At 47.8% G+C, this 16,533-nt stretch overlaps 2 protein-coding genes across 3 annotated transcripts in view; one reads left to right on the top strand and one right to left on the bottom strand.

The window, feature by feature from the left end:
• Positions 1 to 16,533, top strand: part of LOC108160054 — a 67,388-nt gene that overhangs the window by 36,797 nt on the left and 14,058 nt on the right. Inside the window, 5 exon segments of the mRNA XM_033391021.1 lie at positions 9,763 to 9,914; positions 10,578 to 10,634; positions 13,333 to 13,457; positions 13,547 to 13,702; positions 15,968 to 16,423. Of these exon segments, the coding sequence (XP_033246912.1) occupies positions 9,763 to 9,914; positions 10,578 to 10,634; positions 13,333 to 13,457; positions 13,547 to 13,702; positions 15,968 to 16,423 (946 nt within the window).
• On the bottom strand, positions 10,860 to 11,714 carry LOC108160051. 2 transcript variants are annotated; one of them, XM_017293796.2, is made up of 2 exons: positions 11,297 to 11,714; positions 10,860 to 11,228 (listed from the first exon to the last, which is right to left on the bottom strand). In XM_017293796.2, the coding sequence occupies exons 1-2, from the start codon at positions 11,353 to 11,355 to the stop codon at positions 10,946 to 10,948; spliced, it is 342 nt and encodes a 113-aa protein (XP_017149285.1). In that variant the 5' UTR covers positions 11,356 to 11,714; the 3' UTR covers positions 10,860 to 10,945. The 2 variants fall into 2 exon arrangements, with proteins under 2 accessions (XP_017149285.1, XP_017149287.1); XM_017293798.2 differs by having other exon boundaries at positions 11,303 to 11,714.

The following is a 16,533-nucleotide window of genomic DNA, read 5'->3' as shown; positions in this document are numbered from 1 at the left end:
CCCGTTGGTATCGGGATGGGGGCGGGAAAGTGCAGACTGTCCCATGGCTTTTAATTGCCGCATCCATTTCCAAAGAAGCGCTAATGCTACAAAAGATAACAAGCGAAGAGCAGTCCTCAGAGGAGGACAAAGCAAATCGCAACGATTTGGAGCAAACAAAGGAAAGCGAGAGGAGCAAATAAATGGAGAAGACCTGGGCTCTCAAAGGGCTTGCAACTTCATTCGATTAGGATGTCTAGAAGATCCCCGAGGGGGCTAGGCTTTCGCTGCAAGCAGCAGAGTCTTATCAATCAGCTGAAAACTTTCCCAAGCTCCCTCCTCAGCCAAGGATTTTCCAGGCATGAAAAAGAAACTTTCAAAAAGTAGTAATTCGAGCTCCAGCTAGAATCGGAAATTGTACCTTCATGGTCATGTCCATACATAATTATACAATTTGTATGGAATTTCCAATTTCCAACAGCCGAAACTTTCGGAAAATAAACTGCTGAGCAACTCACTACACGGCCACGGCCACTGCCACAGCTACTGCCACTGTTACTGCCATTGCCAAGCAGTTTCCAAGTATCGAATCGATAAAAAGAAATGACTAATAGAAAGTGTAAATAGAACTGTTTGACCCTGGACAACGTCATAAATATGTCCGACCCGAAAACAATTTGTCAGGAGGGATCGAAGGGGGAGAGAAGAGGCGGAGAAGAGGCAGGGAAGTAGGCAGGATTGGAGGGAGACCGAGCTGAGTTAACATATACTAATATTATGTCGTGACCTGGTCCTGGTCTCCCTACTGTTTCAACTTTAATCAATAAATTGTGGCATTATTCAACTGCCTCAAACAACTTGCACACACGTGCACCATGGTGCATGCTGGATGGCCGAGGCACAGCAACTGGCTGGCTTGCTGCAAATATTTGTGTGCTGCTTGTGGCAGACTCGGAGCCTTGCTTCATGCCTGAAATATGAGTCTGGAAAGGACTTATTTGCAGGACCCTCAGGCGGAGATATGTACATGCGGGTGTGGCAAGCTCTCTCTATCTCCCTCCGAGTGTGTGCTCTCGTTTGGCATCGGCATGGGCATCGGCATCGGCATCGGCATCAGCATCGTTACGCTAACAAGCTGCAGCTCCAGCCACGTCCCGTCCCCCACGTCCGCATGTGAGGACAGAGCCCAGGCACAATGTGGCGAGGATGCTGTCGAGTCTTTGCGAGCAATTTGTCGGGCTGCAGCCCGGCCGCTTGCTTAATTTTACATCAAATTTATAACTGACTTATTGGCACTTGGCACTGGGATTACGCCTTCCAGGCCAGGGCTCTAAACCAGTCTTCAGAGTTGCTCACACAAGTTATTACGTATACGCAGAGTGTTCGGCGTGTCCGGAGTGTCCGGAGTGTCCGGAGTGTCCGTTCGTGTCTGTGTGTGCGTGTGCGTGACGAAGGGGCAAAGTTGCCGGCTCACTTCGAGTTTCGAGGGCCAAATTGTATGACACGAGAGATCAGGTAAACGGAAATTCAAATGATGAAAACCGAAAACGAAAATGCTTCATTTATGCAATTTACAATATTGGCAACTCAGCGAAATCCCCTTTCTCTCCTTCTCCGGTGCGGTCCCCAGTGGCAGCTGTCGTGGGTTTCGTTTTTTATCAAAAGCAATTTTGCAATTTCTTTTGCTTGGCCTTTTAATAAATTCCGCCAAGCTTTGCATTTTCAGCAGTTTTCGCTCTGGTTCGTCGGCTCCGTCTGCTCCGTCTGCTCCTCCACTTCGCTCACTTTTTCTGCTGCTCTTTGTGCTGATTTTAACACTTTTCGAAATTTCCGAGTAGGCCACGAAATTGGCAAGGCACTCCCGCTCCAGGTCCTGGTCCTGCTCCTGCTCCTGATGCTTCGACTAGTCTTCCTCGTCAAGGCAACAAACTGAAATCGGGTTGGGTCTGGGATTGGTTTGGAGAAGGTTTTTGCAGCTCCTTGCGCTGAATAGTGTTCCTTCACCTTCATTTTTTTTTGCTAGAATTTTAATGAAAATTTAAATAATTGAAAACCATGTTGCAATGCCAGGAGTAATGCGGCGGAGGCTGGAGACGGTGGGCGGACTCTGCTGTTGGTGTTGCATATTAATGAGCCCAACGGCATTGGTCCCGTGCCCCCGCCAGCTTCCGCTCGTTGAACGCTTTAAGAGCTTTCGGTTAAAGCGATTTGGCAGGCAACCAAAAGGTGTCTCTAGGAGTCCTCTCCTCCTCGGCTGCAGCTTGCACAGCATTTGACAATGACAAATGAATACTTTTATGGCCGCGACCCTGCCAACCAAGAAGCACAGGCAGCGGCATCGGGGGTGGCAGTGGCAGCGGTAGAAGCATTAAAAGTTTCGTGCTGGCCAAAGTGACACCCCAGGCAGGTGTGGCAGGCAGACTCAGACAGACTCGGGGAGACCGTCGGAGGGCCAGATGAAATCAGCAGGATGCCCTTCCAGCCAAGGTGCGACGCGTTGCGTTTAAGGCTTTGGCTTAGGCCATGACAGGAAGTGGTTGCTGCTACTTACTGCGTAGTCATGTCCAACACTTGCCTCTATTTATTCAGACAAGCCTCTCCAGCACCTCCACCCTCACCTCCAATCCGCGCAACCCGTGTCCTGTTTACCAAACGAATTAAATTGTTCGCCTCGAGTGTGTTTCGTGTGGCGCAGGACGAGTATGCGGCAACCACTGTGATTGCCATGCCCCGATGTTTGTTGTTTGCTGTCACAGCCTGCAGCCTCTGAATTTGTTAATCCGTGCCACTCAATCAGCGAGAGCTGAGCTCCTGCCTAACTCGGAGCTGTGAGCCGAGAGCTATGCACGCCTCGCTCTGTGGCAGCCATCAATTTTTGTTCCTTGCCAATCCACTAATTATGCACGTCCCAATGTACAATGGGCGCCACAGTCACCAAAATGAAGCAAACGTCTCTGAAATCGAGACTTTTTGAGCGAGCGGAAAGGCTTTCGTCTTAATTGGAAAATTGGAGATTGATTAACTTTCTTCGGAGTTGCTTTTCAACCAATTTTGACCACTTTTCCGGGTGCTAGTGCCATAGTACTTTGGAGAGGTCGATTCAACGTTTCTATTCCCATCAGAGTTGGTGATTATTAAGTTTCGTTGTCGATTGGTGGCACTCACAGGAGCTGCTGTGGAGATACACACATACACCTTGGCCTATATGATTAACGACTTAATTCTCTCAAACTGTTGCACACACACACACACACGCACACACAGTGAGAGACAAATGTGAGGAGCATTTGACATCAATTATCGCACCCGGGCTAAGCTACAACCTGGCACAACCCGGGCCCCAGCGACCCATCGATTTTCATCCCCGAAGTTGGCTTAAGCTTGGCATTGACTAACGCGACTCATGTGCAGGTGGGCAGGCAGGCAGGCACGGCCCACGGAGCGAAGCACGGCGCAAGGACAAGTTAATTGATTTTTTATTAGGCAGCAAAGGCAGAACCAGAACCAAAACCAGAACCAATTGTGTACAAGTATACACCTATACTCGCACATGTACAAGCAAAAACACCACAACAGAAACAGGGGCGACTCCCACCTGGCGGGGTCGGATGTGGGTCGATGGGTAACCGCTACAGAACGAAATAAAAAATTGAAAATTGACAATTTTCAATTTGAGCTGCGGAAATATTTTGATTTCCTTTTGGTGGCCCGCAAAAAAAAGAAGGGAAATTCATATGTGTACCCGTATATCCTGCTGGGGGGAGCGACAGAGAGCACTGTCGCGCATATTTTCCGCTCCATTTCCCACAGTGGCTGGCGGACAAGGAAAAGACGGAGGAGCACCACTTTGTCAATGCAATAAAAGCTTGCGTGTGAATCGCGTTGCCCAGCACCGGGTTGGGTCGCAGAGCAGAAAGAGGGAACCTGGAAGCTGGGAACCGGGAAGCTGGGAAGCTGGGAGAGGAGTCCAGGGATGCGGCACGGTGGGACCTCCTTTTGGGACACATGCACTTTAAATTATGCATATAATTCGCCCGGTCGGACCACCAAGTAATTAAGCAGATAGCAGCCACTGTACATGTACCCGTGCACATATGTATGTATTCATATCTATACAAGTCAAAAGAGTGTGTGTGTGTGTGTGTGTGTGAGTGTCTGGAGGGAGCGCAGGATTTTAATTAGAAATTCATGCGCCTAGCTGAGCAGGCTCGCAAAAGCTTCGTAGGCCTCACTTGACTTTCCCCCATCTTTCACTCTTTCTGAGAACTCTTCGCACTCTTGGAAGCAGAAGGCAGTAGGGCGAGAGACTCCCTTTATGCATGTTGATTGATAAGCTTGAAGCAGACCTAGCCATTGATCGCATAATAATAAATCGGTTTTGGGCTGACAGCCATCCTGTCCTGACCATCATCAATCTAGCTGAGACTGAGAAAAGGTTGCCTGGATTGACAAGGAATGCTAGGCTGGAATCTGCATACCAGTTTGGGGTTGGTCAGAACCTAATTACATTCGAGTGAATTGAGTTGTTGTTGGAGGAAATCGAAAACTTTTCTCCACCGCAAGCTGACAGGACAGGACAGGACAGCACAGGACAGCTCACATCGAGTCGGGGGAGTGTCCTTGGCTGGTCTGCTACTTGGGTGAGACCCAACTGAGTATGTCATTTTATTGAATCAAAAACCACTCAGCTATTGAAAATCAATTTGCACTGCTTCAGCTCCGGTCACAGGGATGGACAGCAGTCTGTCACGGGCAGGCTAACAAGAAATAGGACAATAAATGGCCACACACACTGACGCACGCTTCCTGTGAGTTTTCCACATTTACACTTGCAATAATCATACAAACACATAAAAGGGAAAACTCGTCAGTGAATCTTCCCTTTCGCCTCATGCCTTGCTATCCGCCTTGCCATCAGCCTTTCCATTTCAGGTGTGATCAGCAGTCGTCGCACATGACGCCTTTTAAACCAATTCAAAATCGAGTTAAGAGCGCAAGGACATCCGCTGGCTCTGCTCTCTCGCCCTCTCGCCCTCTCGTTCACCTGTTTGTATGCAAAATGATGCGGCAATGCCACTGAAAATTGATGGCTGTCACGTAGAATGCGTGGTGGAGCAGCACACCAGCCTGAAGCCAAGAGAAAATCCATAAAAAGAAGTGGAAACATGGGGGCCAGGTCCAGGTCCACGCCTGGCATATTCCCCCTTATTCCATTTTTCCATTTTGTTTTGTGCAATAAAAATAAAAAGTAAGGAGATGTCGAGGTCGAGGCACCAAATTCAAATTACATACAGAACAGACCAAGATGTGAATGCAAGTGTCATTACGGGAAGAATCAGAAGGCATTTCACGCAGCTTGAACCGCACAACACTTCCCACACGCCTTCCACATCCTTGAGGATTTCGGTTCGGCTTAATGAAAGCCTCTGCTCTCTTATTTGGCCCAGATTGTGGTGGCAGAGGGACGTTGCGGCTAGGGGAGTGGGGGGGTGAGGGAGCACCTCATAAAGCCATACAATTTGAGGGGAGCCAAGGCCGGCGGTGGCGAGGTCTACACATGCTCCCCACAGAAGCAAATAAATAAAAGCCGCAACAGGCCAGGCAAATGGTTAAGGATGCCGATACTGGCTTGGTCTGCGTCGACCCGACCCCATGCGACCCGACCAGGCAGGCGTTGAGCGTGAGCCGATTAAGCTTATCAGCTGGCCCGGCTCCAGCTCCAGCTCCTGCTCCTGCTCTAGCTCTAGCAGCTGCTGGCGGGCTTCCTGGCCTCCTGGCTTCCCGGCTTCCCGGCTTACTCATACCGACAAGCACAGAGCGAAGAGTAAAGAGTAGAGAGTGTGTGGCCAGGGCAAACAACATTGTGAAATTTTAATTGTTGGCCATAAATTTAACATCCGAGGCCGAGTAACATATTTATTAAGCGCTCGAAAAAGTGCGGCAGAACAGCACGAAGTGCGGCTAACCACTGGACCACAGAGCGACCCGACATCGGGGCATCCCAGACGGGCCTGACTTCTCTGTGTCATCTGTCCCTTCGACTGTCGACTGTCGACTGTCGACTGTCGACTCAATCTTCGCTCGCAGATTGTTGGCAGTGGTGTTGCCGTTGCTTGTCAAATAAAAAGTGTGCCTCGGCAATGTCTGTGGCTGTGCCAGTAATTTGCCGCCGCAGTTAATGAAAATTGAAAAGTGCTTACTCGCATTGCGTATACGCCACATGGTCCTTGGTCTGCATCGCATCGCATCGCATCACATCACATCGCGATGGATTGGATCGATGGTGGGTGTATTGTCAGTGATGTGGTTGCATAATAGCTGCTCTACATTTCGCGCTACAGCACACTTATGCAACAAGCAAACCCATTAGAAGTTGCAACAGCCCTATCCCCAACGGCCCCACCCCGTTGTCTGTTTTTGTGTCGAGTCATTTTTGCGCTCAAAAGCACTCACTAAAACAAATAAACACTTTGCCCATTGTTTCGTTTTGACAAATGCGTGTAATTTACGGAAATGTTTGCCCGTCCGTCCGTCCCCCCCACTTTCACTCTCTCTCCTTCTCCTTCGCTCCGGCACTCCTTGTCTCTATCTCTCGCTCTTTCGCTGTGTGCTGCATGTTTGCTAAATTGTCTTGGCCATGTTTGCAGAGCTCTCGGCATCCTTAACTCAGCCCGACTACGGGAGCGGCAATTAGTGGGAGCTGGGAAAAAGCCATGAAGTAAGTGGAAGCTTTCCACTTTCCCCTTCCCGCGTAATGCACACACACACACACACCCAGACACCCAGACACCCAGACACCCACATCCGTACGTACTCCAGATTACAAAGTCATAATCGGGGTAGGAAAATATAGGTTATATAGCCCACATCCATTCCTATCCCTCTGCTCCGGCTGCTGCTCGTCAAAGTGGCAATAAAATATGCTCTCATATTGCTGCCGCTCGAATGGCTCATCGTGGGCCAATTGAAATGCTTATTGTAAGGTGGAAGTGGCATCGAGGAGCAGTTGGTCAAGCGGATCAACCATGAAATCACAAAAGATTCCTTTTGCTTTGCCGCCTGCTTTGTTGTGGTCTTAATAAAGAAATATCATTGTTGTTTCGCTTCGCTTCGGTTCGGTTCGGTTCGCTTTGTTCCGTTTTGTCTTTGGCTGGAAAGGCTGTGCAATTTACGATACCTTTGTGGTTTCAATCTGGCAATGGGAAACATAATTAAAAATTGTGACAGCCATAAATTTGGCTTGACTCCCCTCCAGGGACCCACAGAAGGAGACAGGAGGCCAACCAGCAGATAGCAGATAATTAAAGTGGCCAAAAAAGCCAAAAAAGAGGAAAAAATAAGCACGAAAGTGGCTCCAAGCAGTCAAGGGCCCTCCAATCCCCTGCTCTATTTTCTTATTGTGCTGCTGCTTTTGTCCGTTTGGTTGGAAAAGTAGCTTAAAAGTCGGGCGAAATCAATTAGGTTTCAGTTTATGGCAGAGACGGAGGACTGGAGCACTAGCGCTTTAAGCCTTTCTGGTCCCGGCCAAGGCATCATTTGATTTGAGTATAGCTGCTGCAGAGGAGAGCCAGCTGCTGCTCCCGATGCAAAATGCAGGATGCCCACATCCCAGCTGTCCGCCCACCAGCACCACTATACCGTTTAAAGACCCACTCCCAAGGTCCACGGTCCTGGTCCCGATGCTGGCCTGGCTGCGGGCTCCGATGCTGGCCTGGATGGGACTTGGCCTGTTGTAAAGTGTCAAAACGTGTACTTGTCGCTGGCAGGATGTGCAGCAGCTCCTTTAATTTGAATTTTATGCACTGTATGCATAAATTTATGGCCCGAGCCCGTGCCCGAGCCCGAACCCCGCCTTCAAATGGCGCCGACAATGACAAAGGCAACATGACAGGCACATGTCCATTATGGCCAGACGGGGGCGGCCACTCGGCACTGGGTGGGTGGACAGCATTTAAATGTGCTGGTTGCCGTTGCCAGCCAGCAAAAGAGCACGAGCCGGGAGCCAGAGACCTTCTTATCTGGGCTCTGTCAAGTCGGGCGGCATCTTAAATCATTGGGACCAGAAATCCGATTAAAGCAAGAGCGCAGGATGCTGGAAAAACCAGCCCCATTTCCGTATTTGCAAAGAATTTGCGTAACAATTAATTGGACATTTAATATTGTCGTTTATGCCGGGCTGGGCGAAGATGAAAAAGATTGAAAAATGAATTTTTAATTACAATTGCTGCGCGAGAATTAATTTATATAAGCGCATTCTCCTGCAATCATAAAAGGTTATTTACCGGAATTTTAACCTTTGTTGTTCAGCTCCTCCTACTCCTGCTGCTGCTGCTCCTTCTGCTGCTCCTGCTTCTGTTGTTGTGGCTGATACATTGATTTTGATATGACGCTGCACCATATGGGGACACGGGACAAGGGACACATGGCAGACTTAATATCCTGCCTGTCAACCACCCCTTGCTCTCTGTATGTGTGAGTGTGGCCTCGCCCCTTCAGTTTCTGTCAGACTGTCAGAGTGCTAAAAATAACATGTGGAAAAAAGACCCACCAAAGAGTGACCGAACCGAACCGAATCGAATCGAATCGAGTCGAGTCGAACGCGCTCCTGATGCATTATAAATGCGCCAATTGCATTGAGTGCAATGATTTTTAACTTGTTTTGGCTGTCACTGCCACTGCCACTGCCACTGCCACTGCCACTGCCATTGGCCTCATGAAATCACGCTCGGCTTCTGTCTCTCGCGAATCGGTCTGAAACAGTGCTGTCAGATGCACTTCCTTCAGATTATGGCTTTGATTGACCTTAGCAAACAGAAGGAAAAATCAATGAAATGAAATGGAAATTGCAGAAAGAAAACTTTTGTGGTTCAAGGCCTTGTTGTTGTTATTGTAATTATTTAGGTATGAAATACCTTTTTCTAGAGCACTTCTACATTGCAAGAATTGCGTCTTAGCCGAAATAAAAACACTCGAATACTTCTACCCGTACTCAATGAAACCCGTACTGGCTGTACTCCGGCAGGAGTAAATTGTTGTCTAAACAATAATAAAGCAGAGTATAACTGATTAAACCAATATGGCGCCCAGATATGTACATATTTCGGTGCTATGCACGAAACTCATCTAATTATGCAACGCAAATCTCCACTACTCTAACAAGGACAGGACAACCAGGACAACTAGGACAACGAGGCTTACTAAACTGTGACCAAATGTCACACGTGGTTTTAATTATTGCCAAGAGTTCTGCTCCGTACTCTGCCGTACTGTACTGTACTGTGGATGTGTCCAGCCGTGGAGCTTGTCTGTGTTCGTGTGTGTGTGCCAGGCCTAATTACATTTTGTGGCATTCGACAAAGTGTTGATTATTAATTAAAATAGCTTTATTCAACGCTGTCGCCTATCAGAATATCAGAATATCAGTTAAATATTTAAGCATTCCTTTGCCTCTGCCTAAACACTGTCCATGTAATCATGGCTCCATTATGCCATAACGAGCTCTCCCTTCCCCCCCACCCCTCTCCGCATCCAGGCATGTGTGTGTGTCCTGTTTGTGTCGTAAGGGGAAAACAGAAATCAAAATGGCTGGCAAATAGCAGACAAAGTTTTGCTGCAAATGGAATAGAATGAAATGCGAATGGGACTGGGAATGGGAATGGGTTGCAAGTGTAAATGGCTTGTAATTAAGCTGCAACGTGAGACGTTTAAATGGAAATTGCATTTGGCCTAATGCCCGTACCCTCTTCCTCTCTTTCTCTTTCTTGCTCTCGTTCTCTCTTGCAGAAGGAGCTGTTCGTGAGCAAAGTTGAGCCTACGTCGCCGCGCAACGAACGCAAATTCTCCGCTGCCACAGCGCCATCGATGAAAACAAAGTGGCTGAAAGCATTTAAGAGCCTAAAGCCTGCTGGTTCTGGTTCAGCACAACAAGCAGACAGGTAAGTCCATCCCCCGCACCATCCCATATAGCGTCCCCTCCCCTGCCCTCTGACACAACATTATCAGGCATAGAGCGAACAGAAACCACAGCAAAGCAAAGTACGAGTGTCCCGTCCCCGTCCCCATCCACATCCCCATCCACATCCACACCCATAAAAAGAAGAAAGAGCGAGTGCCGACCACATTCAAAATGAAATAGTGCCTGTGGGGCAAGAGTAGAGGAGTAGAGAAGGAGCCGCCCGCACGTTAATATGCCTAAAAGCCTGCGGAAAAGGCGCACAATTATTCAAGCAATCGCGGAAAGCCCCCAGACTGCAACATACATGTATGTATATTGCAAGTACATATTTACACACTTCGAATTATGCAATCCAGCCATGGCACTCCAACAGATAATCCCAGATAACCCGGCCACAGGAGCTGCCCTCCTCCCAGAAACCAGTCCAGCCCAGCCCAGCCCCCACTCTAGGTTAAGTTAACGCTCAGTTGGGCAAAGTTCAGACTACTAATGTTCTCTACACTTTCTCTCTATTAATATATATACATATACATACGTACAATATATGCCATCTCATTTGAACACTTAACGCATTGAAATTGCAATGCTTTTGATTTGCCACTCAATACAATCGATATATCGGTACTTAATCGCGACCAATCAGCCAACCACCCCGACAAAATCAAATGTACCACGCTGTATCAACCGTTTTGACTTTGAGGTAACCAAAATTCACCAACTAAAACTAAAACAGTCCAAGCTTCAGACATAACTACTATATCTAGAACCTCAATGTATATACATATAAGTAAAGTAATTCCCATGTGTATACGATATGTACATACATATATGACACTCTGTCCCACAAAGCCGTACGAGGTTGTCCTAAATGTTGCACGCCAATGTAGACAATTATCCCAGCTAATTGATTTCCAGCACGTACACATTGCATATCCGTTATTATTTTATTATTATTAGCCATTTATTGGTTCCGATTTGCCATGAAGTGCACCTGCCACCACTCCGAAGTGATCAATCACGATTGCTGCCACATGTGGCAATTAAAAGCGGCTGAATGCTGTACCTACGGCCAGTTAAAGTGGAGCAAAGACAATGGCCATTGCTACATGGATCGGGTCCAAGTCGAGCAGCAAAGTTTACACTCTTCGATAGCTGGGAATAAATGTGTCCGAGATCGAGAGTGCGAGTGGGCTCCATATGTTCCGGACAAGTTTCCTGCTTCTGCTTCTGCTTCTGATTCTGTTGCTGATGCCACAGGCGGACATAGTAAATTCCACTCGGCGCCACTGAAGCACTGAGAAATATGGGAAAAATTGCAAAACTATAAATTTTCCATCCTCCTCCAACAGAACATAGCCATACCCATACCAATGGACACACAGACTGGACACATGCTTCCGCCCCATAGAAATGGCCAGCATTTTGTTGCATTTGCCATTTGCTGGCTGTGGGGTCGAGATGGGGAGATGGGGAAGTGGGTAGTGGCAACTGCAACAATACTTAATTCAATGCCGACAGTCTGCACTGCCAATGATGATAAATCTGGAAATCTTATCGGCTTAGTCAGTGCGAGTGTGAAGGGGGGAGGGGGGGGTGGCGCGCATTATCCCCTCAACTTCGTTTCGAATTATTTCCGACTTTTCGTGCATTCATCAGAGGCGAGACTCCGCATAAATAAACGTAAACGAAAATACGGACTGGACTGGGCATTTACAAACGTGACAAGAAAGTCCCAGTTAAATGTTGAGTTTTGCTATATTACAAAAGTTTCGCCCCAAAATTACAGAACCCCGAAACTGGACCTCCCCCAAAATGAAAGTTAACTCATTTCGCTGTGGTCCAGTTTTCGTTGCTGCCTATTGTGTTTTCCGTTTTTGCGTTTTTCGGTTCTGATGGGGTTTATTTTCAGGTTGCTGAAACTTTTAAGTAGTGTACAAACCCAATAATGAATTTGTAATGTGAATAATTATTTATTTATGCCGCTCTTTGGTTTTAGCATTTTGCCATAGAAACTGCAACCACAGACCCATTCATATTCACATTCACATTCACACCTCCACCACCACATCCTAGTACATGCCTAGTATATATGTATGTATACCTAGTAAATGTACAATATACCGTGTGATATTTTAGCCACACGACTAGCTCGATACGAGTAAACAACCCATTAAGTATGCCAATGCATTGAATCCAAAACCAAACTCAATTAATCGTAGCCTCCCCCAGTACACATATGTAGATACATTCATACTCCGATAGCCGATGTACACAATAGAGATGTATTTTAATTATAAATCGATTAGAGAGTTGACACCTTGGCCAGAAATCTATCTTGGTAATTTGCTGGCAGTGCCACATAATTTGTACAATATTTAATATAGCTTAAGAATTCTCTGCAAATGCAAAATCAATCATCATCTGTAGTTGGTTATTCACAAGTGTTGCACTTTCCCCACTTTCCGGCCTCCACTTCTCCCACCAATCGCCCGGCCACTTGGGGGAAATTGTGTACTCGTATTTTACGCACTTTCAGCACACAACTTTATAAATATTGTGCCGATGTGCTCAACTGAATTTATTTTCTCGTGCGTCCGTCCGTTCGACTGTCTGTCCCCACTGCAGGCTGCCTGGATGTCCGTTCCTCTGCGCTCATCCGCATCTGTGTGCATAAGCCACTTACAACACACTCCTGATTCCGGACCGGGCCTAGGTCTGAGCCTGAGCCTGAGCCTGAGCCGGAGGAGTGCCAGCCTTCTTTCACCCTTTCTGCTTTTTTCTGGTAAATAAAAGTGCGCCTCTTGTGTGCGAGAGAGAGAGAGAGAGAGAGGGAAAAGTTTCAGTTGCAATTGCAAATTGGTTGTATCTCTGTGTTAAATATGAAATTAAATTGTTGAAATGCTTTCGTTGTGCTGTGTGCAGAACATAAATAACGGCACAGTGGATTTGGCAGAGATGATCGTCTGGCTGTGAAGTCCACTCGAACATTAACAAATGGGCGTTGGAACAGTTTACAATGAATCCAATAGGGCTGAGTAGAGAGCCGAGCGATGTCTGCTTTTAAATACATTTATTCTAATTCTTTTCCTGTCCAAGAACACTCACACTCCTCATGCGTTTGATTAATGTCCATTGTCTATTATCCACTGTGCACAGTGTATTGTCCACACCCCATTGTTTGTTTTGCATTGTTTGTCGTGTGTAACAGCAATCTGAAATAGCATAAAATATGAAACAAAAGCTGCCATAAAGTTGATCAGCATATGCTCCTGGCCTGGCCTGGCCCGGCCAGTGGTGTAACGAGAAATGGGGGACAAGTGCAACATTTGCGACGACTCCATTGCGTAGCCTTCTTACTGATGCCGAACCCTTTTGCCACCTTCCCCCTTCCCTCACAGGCGTAATGGTGCCTCCAGCACGGCCTCCGAGCCGCTGCGCCCCAACCTGGACGGTAGCCACCATCTGCAGGAGTACACGTACAAGAAGATAACGGCCTGCGATGCCTGCTCGCAGATACTGAGAGGTGCGTATATTCCTATCCCCACCTAAACCCGTACACTTTTACGAGTAAGCCACTAACCATTTGCTGGCAATGGTCCTTCCTTCTTATAGGACACACGCGGCAAGGTCTACGCTGCCGCATCTGCAAGCTGAATGCCCACGGAGACTGTGCCCCGAATCTGCCGCGCTGCCAGCCCAAGCAGAAGCTCCTGCGGCGCCAGAAGAGCACCTCCGAGCTGGAGAATCGTGTTGATGTTGAGGAGGAAAGTAAGTATCTGGCACGCATTATCATCACAGCCATGTCCCCTGACAAACACGCTCGCACACACACACACACACACACACACGCACACACTCACATGCAAGCCCACATGCAGATACACAGATACACTCACCAACACGGAGACAGACCCGCTTTGGAGGGAATGTGGGGAACTAACGACTTGTGGGGGAAATGTTGTCGTGCCGAAATGTGCTTGGCTGGAAGTCCAAGTCCCCCAACAATTTGTTCGGCTAACCGTGCCCTAACTGCATTTGCATGGAGGCAGCACCTGGCATATCCTGTTCCAGGAACTAACCTTGAAGCTCGAAACAATTGCATTGCATGCTCTCTGTTCTCTTAGTATAGTCTATGGTCTATGGTCTCTGGTCTCTGGACTCTGGTCTCTGGTCTCCAACTGGCACTCTTCCGCCCACCATCCCCGGACCACGGAAGCCACATTTTGCATACATTTTGCTTACCATTTGGCATACATTTATTGATCTGAGTTGCTCAGGGCGGAGCGAGTCCCTGCCACTGCGGGGGGCTGTGATTGCCTTGGTATCAGTTGATTTCACAATGGATTTATGGCACTCGTGGCGGCATACAGGCTCTGGCATTTGTGATTTGTGTCGCAATTCTCTAAGCACCAGCGAACAAGAGCTTTGCAAATTTTCTTGGCCCTCCCGTCTGTCCCGTCTGTCCCGTTGTCCTCGAAACAGATACACGTACAGAGGTGCCTGCAGTGTGTAGATACTCGTAGGATGATGATGATGAAGATGATTTGCCTGCTCATTGAACTGTGAAGGAGTGCCAGTTTGTTACATTCCTCGAGAATGCAAGTGCCATCCATCTACAAGTAGTTAATCAACACGAATTCCAAATTGTCGTCTCAGCATTAATGTGAATAACTCAATCTGAATTTCCATTGAAATCCTCTTCCCCCACTCACCGAACACCGAACACCGAACACCGAAAACCGAACACCCCTCCGACAAACCACACCGAACCCCACTAGCATGGCAACAGGAGTCCGTTGTGGCAACGGTAGAAGATCAGGCAGAGGATCAGCTGAGTGTGCCGGATCCGAGCTCGAGTTCGAGTTCCAATCCGAATCCGAATCCGAATCCGAGTTCAAATCCGAACGCGAAATTCCGTCAAAAGACGCCCTTCATGCAACGCATTGCGCAGCTAGGTATCCAAATGATCAGTATTACTCTAACATATATACATAGTATATGCCATAGCTGTACGTACCCACATATAAATCAATATATACCTATACATAGCATCTGCGATCTATACGTACTCGTGTACGTGTTGTCGTGCGATGTCCGCGCCAGATACTCGACTGCAATGCGCTTGAACCTTATGATTTTTATTGGATTTTTGGATTTTTCGTTGTTGTTTGACTGTTGCGCTTTAACTCACTTAACTAGCGAGACAATCAGCGAATGAACAATCAGCTCAGAGTCAATCTAACATCAAAACATACAACCAAACACGAATAAACATACATATTACTTACACAAATACTTAAGCTAGATCCACTCGGAGGACACCCACTCGTCGGTAAATCGAAGGAGCTGAGGGCCCCAAAGAAAACGAAATCAATTGCAGTAGCGGAGCATGCTATAGCCACCACATACTCCTACTCGTACTCGTACTCGTACTCGTACAGTAATTCACCAGTATGTCGAACAGTTCACTAGAAGTTGCCTCACTCTCAATCCGCATAGCTCTTGCGGGGTACTCCTTGGGAGGGGTCTTCGGGCAGCCAACAGACCTCGAGGAGGTCGATCGCTTGCGAGCAGGATGTACCCGACCCACTAGCGTAACGTTAGTCAAATCTCAGTCCCACACTATCCCCTATCTACATACATACTATGTACTTCTATGCAGTTGAGATCATAATAAGTAGACCCAAGGCACCGGTACCCAAACTCCCTCCCCATCCATTAAGCTCATTCCAAATTAGAGAACTGCTCAAACCACTTCCAATTTGTAATATCAATTCCAAAATATCAACCACGCACGGTCATCAAAAATACTGTATCCAAAATTGAATACGAATTGAAATCGATCAAACCAAAATCAAAACTGGCCACCATCGCCCTTCACCAACCAAACAACCAACCAACCAAACAACCAACCAATGAACCGAATCAATGAACTTGTCAACTCTCCTACGGCACCCAAAGAAATAACCGAAATCGATCAAATTTACCGCGTGCTGAAACAAGCCGGCGAACTTAAATCCGGGCATCTTGCAGCAGGCGCCGACAAGTCCGTCCAGGCCAAGGTTCTGGATGGCAGCTTCGTGGGAGGCTCGATCCCCGGACCCGCGTTCACCGAGCGGGAGATGGTGCCGGGGCTACGGCCTGCGGATATACCTATTGTCAGTGTCTCCGAGCTGGCCTTGCAGGAGCAGGAACAGCAGCAGCAACAGCAGCAACAGCAGCAACAGCAGCAGCAGCAGCAACAGCAACAAGTACAACAGCAGCAGCAGCAACAAATGCAACAGCAGCAGCAGCTCCAACAGCAGCAATATCAGCAGCAGCAACGAAGTTTGGCATCGGTGGCGCAGGCGGCAGCGGTGCGGGCCGGACGGGGCGTGCGTCCGCCGCCCGTGGCCATGCCCATTCTGGGCGTGCAACTGCAGCAACAGGAGCTGCAGCAGCAACGTGGCGGCCTGCCAGTGCCCACCCAAGATATATCGAGTAGTTCAGGTCCGACAAATCACCAAATGGCAGCAAAAGTAGTTTGTTGTTACTCTCTATCTCTCTAAAAACTATCTCTTCATCTATCCCCATCTGTCTTTTGTTCTCACACTCACCTC

Source organism: Drosophila miranda, chromosome 3 (genome assembly GCF_003369915.1).
Source record: "Drosophila miranda strain MSH22 chromosome 3, D.miranda_PacBio2.1, whole genome shotgun sequence".
NCBI classification, from domain to species: Eukaryota; Metazoa; Arthropoda; class Insecta; order Diptera; family Drosophilidae; genus Drosophila; species Drosophila miranda.
This window is presented reverse-complemented; position numbering and strand designations above follow the sequence as displayed.